This window comes from Chenopodium album, chromosome 6 (assembly GCF_948465745.1).
Source record: "Chenopodium album chromosome 6, dcCheAlbu1.1, whole genome shotgun sequence".
In the NCBI taxonomy this organism is placed as follows: Eukaryota; Viridiplantae; Streptophyta; class Magnoliopsida; order Caryophyllales; family Amaranthaceae; genus Chenopodium; species Chenopodium album.
In genome coordinates, this window is record NC_137839.1 from 52696480 (window position 1) to 52707595 (window position 11116).

At 37.8% G+C, this 11116-nt stretch overlaps 2 protein-coding genes across 2 annotated transcripts in view; both read right to left on the reverse strand.

Moving 5' to 3' along the window:
• LOC145634895 (ornithine aminotransferase, mitochondrial-like) overlaps positions 1–5122 on the reverse strand; it is a 43396-nt gene extending 38274 nt beyond the window's left edge. The window contains exon 1 of the mRNA XM_081686227.1: positions 4727–5122. Within this exon, the coding sequence (XP_081542353.1) occupies positions 4727–4884 (158 nt within the window). The 5' untranslated portion in view covers positions 4885–5122. The remainder of the gene's footprint in view (positions 1–4726) is intronic.
• Positions 5123–6996: 1874 nt separating this feature from the next.
• Positions 6997–10213, reverse strand: LOC145636954 (uncharacterized). The gene is made up of 5 exons (XM_081688484.1): positions 10028–10213; positions 9182–9394; positions 8373–8521; positions 8208–8276; positions 6997–8103 (listed from the first exon to the last, which is right to left on the reverse strand). Exons 1-5 carry the CDS (start codon positions 10211–10213, stop codon positions 7140–7142), a joined length of 1581 nt encoding a protein of 526 aa, XP_081544610.1. The 3' UTR covers positions 6997–7139.
• Between the last annotated feature and the right edge of the window lie 903 nt (positions 10214–11116).

An 11116-nucleotide genomic window follows, 5' to 3' on the forward strand; every position in this document is an offset into this window, starting at 1 on the left:
GGATTGGGGTGGGGCTTGCTGCCGGCGAGGAAGGGGAAACAGGGCTGGCTATGGGGAGGGAAAGGGGGTGGCCATTCATCCCACGGCAGCACAAGGGGTGGGGGCACGGTGGTTGATTGGTCATTCAGACTATGGTGGGACCTGGGGTTGTTTTTTTTGTTTTTTTTTACAAAAAATGAAATAGACTTGTTAAATAGCAACACGTGACAACTAACCTAGGAAAATAGGTTACCAAAACAATTTAACACGTCGGGGATTGTTAGAAGAAGATTAAGATAAAAGGTGGGATTATTTTGGAATAATCAAAAGGTGGGATTGTTAAAAAAAGATAAAGCAAAGGTGAGATTATTAGTTTCCATTTTTCCTAAAAAAATCTCCATCCCTTTCTCTATAAGGACCCATTTGGAGGTACCAACAAGCCCCAAAACTCCCATGCTTTCCGATTCCGGTTTATTGATCTTGGCTTCCATCAACTTATTCTAAAATCTCCATAATCTTAAAGCTCCGTCTTTCCTTGCCAAAGTATATAGTTACAATCATCAATATCATAATGTTTCAATAACAGCTCAGGTTTATTATTTATCAACCAGTAGCTCACTTTTTCAAATTAATAGGGTAGATGAAAATACATTCACATGAAAACTTACTGAGACAAACAAGGAGGGTGTCAGTGGGATGAAAATTGTAGGGCCATATTGAATACGAGGAACTAGAAATGGAGGAAAGTTAGGCATTTCCAAATGCATAACAAGGGGTATTCATGTAATTATACATATGTATAAACGAATGCATATTCTGGTGTCATTGGATGATCAAATGGTACTACTGAATATACACTGATACTATATATGCACATAATGGTATTATATATGCATTTAGTTGTACAAAATTTATGCATAAATAGTACCACTGAGGATTCAATGGTACCATATAAACTTTCAGTGGAACAATCAATATGTGGTCCTCCATCACGTAATACAATCCGACCAAAAAATAGGTGGGGTCCACCTACAGACCTCTCTCTTCCATCTCTCTCCTCTTTTCTCTCTCTATCATGTGTTTTAATAATATTTTAATCAATGTTATGCAGTTACAAATGTCTAACTTTCCTCCCTTTAAAATTTATCTATCGAATACGAACTAATTTCACATCAAAAGACAGCAAAAACACTCCATCCAAACGATGATCTAATAAGTAGCCTAATTCCAATCATTTGACAACTATAACAAGTAAACAACTAACAAAACAAATTGTATGCCCAGTGAGATTGCAGTGTGCTAAGCTTGACCAGAAATATGGAAATTGCATAATACAAATATATTTTCTGATATTGATTATATCTCATGTCTCATAACTCTATCAATGTTTAAGGGAATACTAAGCTAACTTAATTACCATCAATAATCTCCACCCACAAAAAATAAATAAATAAAATAAAAATAAAAATAAATAAATAATAATAATAATAATAATAATAATACTGAGGCGGAAGTTACTTTTACGCGTATGGGGATTTGGTTTTGTGGGGTTTGTTACAAAACTCATACGCTTCGTTCTTGGTGTCGTCATGAGAGGGGTGAGGATGTATCACCCCCTGATGAAGGAGATGGTATTATTCGTTTTGTGCTTCATAATTTCTCCAAGCCACAAGCTCCCTCTTCTTTGACTCGTATTGGACTTGTGGATGGTTTGGCGCGAGATCAGTTTTGTGGTTTTGACGTGGCTCTCATTAATGCTTTGCTCTCAAAGGGGTTTCGTACTGTGAAATCTATCCCTCCCAAGTGTCGTTTGGGGTTTTCTCGGATTCTGAAAAGTGCTCTAGATAAGGTGATCTCTAACCCTAATGACATTTCTAGTTGGGTATCGTTGTTAGTGTTACCTCTTTGCACCCTTAAAACCTTTCGGCCGCGGAGTAGTCGTGAGTCAAGGTCTTCCGTAAAGCGTCGGCATCAAGAAGAAAGTATTTCCCGGGCTATTTGTTCTTGGGGTGCACCAGGTGGTAGTGTGCAGCTTGTGAGGGAAACTTTGGCTGAGGATGCTCCTACTATGTCGGTGGTTGATGATGAGGACCTTGATTTGGAAGAGCGTAATATCAAGCAGTGTCGTAGGAAGATTTGTGATGGTCATTACACCGCTGCAGTCCGAGTTCTTTCTTCTTCAGGTGTTGCTCCGTATAATGATGTCACTCTTGCGGATTTGCTTTCAAAACACCCTTCTTCTTCACCTCCTTCCTTGCCTGCTGATATTCCTGTTGATCAACTTCATCTCATTGCTTCCTCTGCTGTTGTTTTAGATCGGATTCAGAGTTTCCCGCGTGGCACATCGTGTGGTAGGGATGGGTTACGTGCTCAACACCTTATGGATTGCTTGAGTGGTGCAGCTGTGGCTGTCTCAGACGAGTTGGTTGACTCTATTACCGGGGTGGTTAATCTGTTTCTAGCTGGTAGATGTCCTATGGAACTAGGAGAGTATATTTCTAGTGCTCCTCTCACACCCCTTGTCAAGCCCGGTGGTGGAATTCGTCCTATAGCTGTGGGTACCGTTTGGCGGCGTCTGGTTTCGAAAGTCGGTGCTGTTATGGTTGGGCAGTCTTTGGGAAGTTACTTTGATGGTCTTCAATTTGGCGTTGGGGTTTCTTCAGGCGGTGAGGCCATTCTTCATGCTGTGAATCGATTACTTGAGGTTCGTGGATCTGATGTTGGTCTTTCAATGTTGTTGGTGGATTTTCGTAATGCCTTCAATCTAGTTGATCGTGCGGTCATGTTACGTGAGGTCCGTCGTCGTTGTCCGGGTATTTCGCGGTGGGTTGAATTCTGCTACTCTAATCCAGCTAGATTGTATTATGGGGACCACACCTTATGGTCGTCTCAGGGGGTGCAGCAGGGTGATCCCCTTGGTCCTCTGCTTTTTGCTTTGGTTTTACAACCCTTAGTGTGTAAAATCAGAGATACTTTTGATGTATGTCTTCAGGCTTGGTATTTAGATGATGGCACTATTATTGGTGACACGTTGGTGGTGGGGAAAATTTTGCAGCTGATTATGGAGGAAGGGCCTCTTTTTGGGTTACATCTTAACGTGGACAAAACTGAAGTTTTCTGGCCTACAGAAGACCCCCGAAGCAGACTTTTGGGTGTCTTTCCACCAAACATTGCTCGACCTTCGCGTGGTGTTAAGTTGCTTGGTGGTCCTGCTAGTTCTGATTCTGGTTTTAGTAGTGAGCTTGTGATGCATAGGGTGACCAAGACCATTGCGCTTATGGATAAGGTTGCTACGCTGGATGATCCTCAGTGTGAGCTATTGTTACTTAGGGCTTGTACCGGAGTTTCTAAACTCTACTTTGCGTTGCGTACTTGTCCCCCTAGTACTTTTGAGGCGGCTCAGCGCACTTTTGACGAGGCTCTTCGATCTTCTTTGGAGCGTATTGTTACTGCTTCAGGACCTGGGTTTGGCGATTGGCAGTGGCGGCTTGCCACTTTACCATTTGCGTTTGGAGGGCTTGGTGTTTATTCTGCAGGTGATGTTCGGCATTATGCTTTTCTTGCTTCTCGGTTGCAGTCTACTGGGTTGCAAACAAAGCTTCTTCGACATGCTGACATTGTTGGTCATGGTCGAGCTTTTGAAGACGCCTTGGGTTTGTTTAATGGCGTGGTGGAGTCTGATTTTTTAAGTAATCCTAGTGAGGTCGCTGCCCCAAAACTTATGAAGAAATTGGCAGATATATATTTCACGAAGGTTACCGAATCTGCAGAATCCACCTTTTCATTATCCCCTCGTCTATCAGCATTGTGGAAATCTCAGCAGGGAGATCACACGTCTGCTTGGCTTCGGGCCGTTCCTATTTCAGGATTGGGTCAGATTATGAATGCAAAGACTTATCGATGTGTATTATGCTACCGATTGGGTGTTCCGTTGTTCTCTGCCTCGACACCGTGCTCTGCTTGTTCAAGGGTTTTTCCAGGGGATATTTTTGGCGATCACGCGGTGTCGTGTGCTGGTATCGTGGGTATTAAACATAGACATAATGTTGTTCGGGATACCCTAGTTGATGTTTGCTATCGTTCTGGGATTTCAGCAAGGAAAGAGGTTGATATTGGGTTGTCTGGAGGGAACGGTGATGCCCTCAGACCTGCTGATGTGTTACTTTATTCTTGGGATCGTGGTCGCGATGTCTGTGATGATTTGACAGGATCTTCTCCTTTGACTCAGTCAAGGTTATCTGACTTTATTCCTGGACGGGTTGTGGCTGATGCAGCTCAGCGGAAGCGGGATAAGTATGAGGCTCGTTGTCAGGCGATTGGATATGGGTTCATTCCCTTCTCCTTTTCTTCGTTTGGTGAATTAGAGAAGGAGGCTATTGCGTTGCTTAAGCGAATTCAGAGGTTCTCGACGACGCAAGACATTGGAGCACGTGCTGCAGCTCATATTTTTACTAGGGTAGGCTTTGCTATAGCTAGAGGAGTGGGGGCCCAGATTGTATCTCGGCTTCCCACTAATTTATTGTAGGTTGTATGACTTTTTGTTTTTGAGATAATAATAATAATAATAATAATAATAATAATAATAATAATAATAATAATAATAATAATAATCATTTTTTTTTAATCATCAATAAGAATACTGAAAATACGGAACATCAATCAGAAAAGGCAATACCCAGAAAAAAAAAATTAAATTAAATTAAATTAAAAAGATAAATTGAAGAAATTGTGAGGAAGAATAGCTTACTTATGAGCACTAAATTGATCCTCTAGATTGATGAGTTTTTGTGAAAATGAAGGAATTTTGGAATCAGGAACTGCAGCAAAACACCTAATTCCAAAACCATTTCCAGTTGTTCGTCGAATTGCATGCTGCAAAAGTCTTTTGCTCGCCAATGAAAACATTCGATAATTCAAACAAGCAGTAGATTATACTTGTTAATTGATCAGAGTAAGAATTTCAATGATTATGGAGAATTTAGAAGAACATTATTTGCAATTAATTGAATGAATTTTAGGTGGAAATTGATGGTTTAGTTGTTTTTCTGGGAGAACATTTGATACACGAAATGTTATTTTGTTTTTGTTAATGTTAAAATGTGCCGCGGTTTCTTATTTGTTACAAAATGTGGTGACTGGTGACACGCATAATTGTCAGCATGTGTGCATTCCAATTTATGGTTATCTATCTCTGTAGTATTCCTTCCGTCTTATAAAATGGCCGTTACTAATTTTCGCACAAGCCAAAAAAATTGTGAAATTAAAAGGTTATATAATATATTCTACAACAAAATAATTAATATGGAGTAAGAGTGTAATAATTTTATTAATTAAATTTTTAATTTGGTAAGGGGCGTGAGGCTACCCTTAGCAAGTCAACAACATTAATAACAACCAACAGCATAGGCCAATAGTACTTACGGAATACTCGCTTTTTTACTCATGCTTTCTTTTTTGGTATTCCAAAATTACATTCCTCTTTTCTTTTTTAGTAAGGGTCTGTTCTCTTACGTTGAAATTCAATTCAGTTCAGTTCAGTTCAGCTTCTAATTTCCTTCTCTTATAAAATATTCATTTCAGTTTAGTTCAATTCAGTTCAGTTCATGTCATCTCAGCTCAGTTCAGTTCAGTCCAGTTCAGTTCAGTTCAGTTCAGTTCAGCTCAGCTCAGTTCAGTTCAGTTCAGTTCAGTTCAATTCAGCTGAGTTCAGTCAATGAAAACAGGCCCTAAGTATTTTTTTTTTTTTTTCCAAACTATCTCTCTTTTTCTGTTATGTAATTAATGTTCACTCTTTTTCTCATTCTTATTTTTTCACTCTTACTTTCCTATTCTCACTGCTAAATTTAGATGAATATAATTGGTTCTTAATTTTCTAATAAGAGCATATTATTGGTCCTTTTTTTTTTGCAAAGGTTTGATGACATGGCATCATTTAATATTAATTTATCTTTGTTTTACTCAAAGACATGATTTAATGTTTTATACTTCCCATTGTGTTTTGTTTATTGTTATTTGTTTTATTCTTATTTATTTAATTCCCGTGTAATTTTACAAACAGGAATATAAAAAAGGGACGGAGGGAGTAACAATTAATAACTCCGTACTTATTTTCTAAGGAAAGAAAAAAGATATATGTATACAATTAGGTTCGTCTTCTCTTAAAACTACAACCTAATCTATCAAAGTTAAGAAAGTAGGAAAATTTAGATGGGAATCTGCCATTTATTAGCCCAAATAGATTTTAAAATTTTAGAATCAGTTTCGTTGCATTATTCACATGTACCTTTAGCGTGATCGATCGAGAAGGTTTTCCTTTGCAAAGGAGTCGAGATGAACTTTGAATTTGCCTAATTACGAAACAACACAACTCTTATTACAATAAATTAATAAGAAAATACACCCTAAAAGAAACATAGATGTGTGTGTCTGTGAGGTAGAGGGTAAAGTTGCATGGTAAATATGAAACTAGCCTTTATGGCAAATTTGGTCCTTTTAACACAACATACGTGAAATTATCCAAGAACAAACTCGCATTATATACCACAATACTGTTAATAAAATAAATGGTAAAAAGAACTTGGACCTATGACTTGTACGGTCTTGCTAGTCCAGTATTTTCAAGCCATGCACATGAGACAATATATGAGAGTAAAGGGAAAGTAAAGAAGTCTCTACCCCAAATACCTTTACTTGCAAGATTCCAGCTCCAAACCTCTAGGATTTGAGGTAAGAACTTACCAAGTGAGCCGACACATTATTGCTAATTGCAAAGAAAACATACTCAATTCTATACATTATTCATTGGACCATTGGAGTAACTATGATGCTTGGGTAGAAAATACCAACATTGATGTGTATAAAGCAAAAAGAGCGCATTCAAATCATTCATGATTTTCAGCTGACTGTTAAACACAAGGTTGTGAACTTTTCATTTTACTTGTATTTGCTACTAAGGCTAAAAAAGCTTTGGTTTTATTGCTTTTGCTAGTACAGTTTTACAAAGTACAAGAATGCACACTACTCATTTACATCATAAAATGAAATTTTACTTACAGTTGCATTAAAGAATCGATGGATATAGTCAATTTTGTGACCACAATCTATCAAAAATCTACAAGCACAATCTACCAAAATTTACACACTTTTTAGTATTCACACTATTATTCTGGAGTCAAATCTCGGAACACCTCAAGTCTGTTCTTAGTTTTCAATGAGTCTTGCTGAGTATCTACTGAGTATTGATGCATCTGCAACATCTCCTGTTCCTCTTCATCAGCCATATCAGCCCAGCTCTTCTGAGATTTAAAGCTTGAGAAATCCCACAAACCACTGTAAGAATCCCTACCCTCATTTTCAGGACCAGAAGTTTTTGTTACTGACAAATGCTCTTTCCTGTCCACATCAGCTGTCATGTCCGAAACTTTTCTGTTTGGAGTAGAATCGATTGGCATATTTATTGTATTCTCAGTCCCCTTCTGGTCAGTTTCCGAGTATTCGCTTCTCAAATCTTTGGTAGATTGAAAACCTGAATCTGCAGGGTTTTCAAATTGGAGTCTGCGAGGCAAGCAGCTTACTGGTTCATTACTGTATGTTCCTTTTCTCCAATTCCCGCTGTCATGGCTTAAACTTTTTCGGGGCTGTGTGAAAGGACTCTTAGGGATTCCTCTTGCTGGAACCGATGGTGTGTACGCTCTCTTACAATTGAAACTAGCATCAAATGCAGCTGTGTTATAAACTGAACTTCCAATATTGCTTGTGGCAAAAGAATCCCTGGATTTAGCTCCATCTTTCAGATCAAGTTCATTATCAGAACCTCTTCTATTGCTGTTTCGGACAGATTCATATGGCTTTTTGTGAGGGCTAAAAGCAAAGAATCTGGCATTTCCATAACAATTTTCTTTTTCTGCTTCACATGAAGATTCATCTGGTTGATTTTCTATTTCAGCCAACAGTTCGGATGCTCGTTCAAAGGACTTGGCATAGGACTCATCCATCAGCCCTTCAGGAGCTGAAGCACGGATGACTTGAAGAAGAAACTTAGCTTCAGCTATCCTGTTCATGCGCATCAAGCAGATGGCAAGATTGCACTGTTTGTTCCTGTCTGGCTCAATTGATAGAGCTTTCCTGGACAAGGTATATAAAATGTATTTAGGTACACCCAAACAAAAACAAACTATGCCAAAGGCAGATGCAGAAGTCCATATGCAATACTTTGCAGAAGCGCGAACCTGTAATACTCCTCAGCAGTTTCATAGTTATTTTGTTGTAAGTATGCCCAAGCCAAGTTCCCTAAAAACCTGTATAAAAATGTCAAGGCATATGGTCAGAAAATGTATTGGTGAAATTGATAAAGATATGACATGCAATTGTTATAATAATCTATTGCATCTCACCTTGCATATTCCTGCTCAACTGTAATTTGAACCTTCTTGCCCTGAGATTTTCCAACTTTAACTCTCCTTCCCACAAAACGAAAGCCTTCTTCGACTCGCTTTAACTTTTGCTGAAGAACCTCAATCTGCTCTTCTAGCCTTCCTGAGCGCTAAACATGTGGAATTCAAGCAGGCAATTTTAAAATTAAAACATTAAAACATTAGCTGAGCTGAGGTCTCAAACAAATTAGAACTATATCATCATCAGTGTCAAACAAAATCTATGTCCTTTGGCTCAATTATAATTCTAGGATGCTGTTATGCTAAACATTCTTACCACATCAGTATTACTATTATCATCATCTGATATGTTACACTAGACTATGGAGAATCATGTTGCACTTAAATGCAATGTTCTGTTGATGTAATTCTAAGTACATTTCTATCAATAAAAGATTATGCGACGGACAAAAATACCAACAGCCTCTCATCCCAAGATACAATTAATAAAAATCTTATGGAAAGTAGCAGTTGATCTCTAGCTAATTTAAGGAAAACAAGCAAGATAGGCAGTACAAGCAGTTAACCAAACTGATAAACTCCTCCTTAACCCTTCATATATAGCTACCTAGCAATATAACACTATGTTACTCTACACTTATATTCAATCAAAGACTAAAGTTGGATCATCAAGTATGTTCAGTGTTTGAAAAGAATTCAGTAATCGAAATAACATAGGTATTACTTCAATAATGAGCACAAACATCATCCAAATTCCAAACAGACTAGCAACCAGAAGACACATTGATCAACGCAAAGCAAGGTATTACCTTGTAGAGCTCCACTAGAACATTGTCTAGTGATTCTTGAGAATCTGATGAACAGAGATGGCGAAATGATTTGATCGCCTCGATGGCCTCATCCGACCTATCTAATTGCTTCATCACCACAGCCATATCCTTCAAAGCACTATCTACACGATCACCAGCATTTATGGCATTCCAAAACATGGCTACTGCTCTACTTGGATCCTTCTCAATCAACTTTGCGACAAAAAACACAGGATAGATTGATCAAATCGCTTAATTCACTCACAACCACAATTTAGAACACTTCTAATGCATTAATCAAACTTGCATTTTTATATAAAGTTTTAAAAATTAATGAATAAATCCAGAATATCAATTTAACTCAAATTAAGAAATACTCATTCAGAATTTCAGATTATACCTTTTTAGTAAATTCAATAAAGAAGCACAGATTCAGATAATAACCCAATTTAGTAATTTCAATAAATAACCACAATTCCAGGAAATATCCCAAGAAAATGGGGTTTTTTTTTCGTTTGGGGCAAAAAAACTAAAAAATAAAAACACTAGTAAAATCAAATCAATAGCATGAATTCACAAGAAAAACGCAATTCCAAAAAACCCAGAAGCAAATTCTTAAAAAAAACACAGAAATTAAGAGGCGGTAATTCTCAATTAACCCTGAATCATCAAGAAACAGCAAGAAAAACTGAGAAAATCAAAATTCAACAAAAATAACAAATAAATTATGATTATAATCAAATCTTTCATCTCAATTAGTTAACTAGCAGTATTATACAAAGTAATTCCAACAATTAATTACCCCACAAATACCCGTATCGGATTCTGGACACTTCGAAGAAATACCTGAACGTGTTTGGCCTTGACATAAGGAGAATGACCAGAAGGGACTTTGTGAATGACATGAAAAATATCAGAATTCTTCTTGGTTTGTTCTGACATCCATGATTTTGAAGATATTGAACTGCGTTTTGGAGGAGGAGTGTAAAATCCCAGTAATTTTTCGTCGCTATTATTTCTGTCTTTCCACATTTTTTTGTTATTTTATTGAAAGTGTCAATTTCTTTGAGGAAGAATTGTTGAATTTGCAGAGAAACTGGGTTGTTTCTGGGAAAATGGAAGGGAATTTGGGGAAATGTAAGAGGAAGAAGATGATGACTAGCCGTTAATATTTGAAATTTTTAGTACATGGGAGCTTTATACTTTTTTTTTTTTTGGAAATTTTATTTGGTAAACTTCAATTTTATAAAATTCTAAGTGGTAAACAAAGTTTTTTAAAATTATCTTTGATACTCATAAATTTTTTATAATTATTAGTGGTGCCATTAATTATTATATTTTATAAAAATTTTAACCATAGTTAGGTTTTTTTTTTTTAACAAAAACATTTAACTATAGTTAGGTTTTTAATTATTTTTTTAATAATTTAATAATTATACTAAATTTTTTTTTTTTTTAAAAAAAAATCAACCACCCCTTCCCCCCACCCACTGCCAGCTCCCCCTCCCCTGCACCCACCCACGCCGTCGCACCGACCGCCCAACCTTCATCAGTGCGCCGTCCTCCCCAACCCCTAGAAACGTCGACTTCCCCCAACCTCTGTTCGCCGCCCTAGAAACACTAAACCCAACCCAAAAACACCAAAAAAATCCAAACCCGTTTAGGGTTTTTAAACCAAACCCGGAAATTAGGTTTGAGTTTTTAGGTTGTTTAGGGGGCTAGTTTTCGGGGAGGCGAAGAGGATAGGGGTCGAATCGGGGTGGGGGTCAGGGGAGGAGGGCCGATTCCGACAGGGAGAGGGTCGCGGTGTAGGGGAAACGAGTTTGGGTTTTGTGGTGGTGAGAGGTTATTTTCGAGGGAGAGTGGGTAATTTTTGGGGTTGGAGTGGGTCAGTTAGGGGTAGTTTTTGGGGTTAGGAGTGGCTGGTCGGCCATT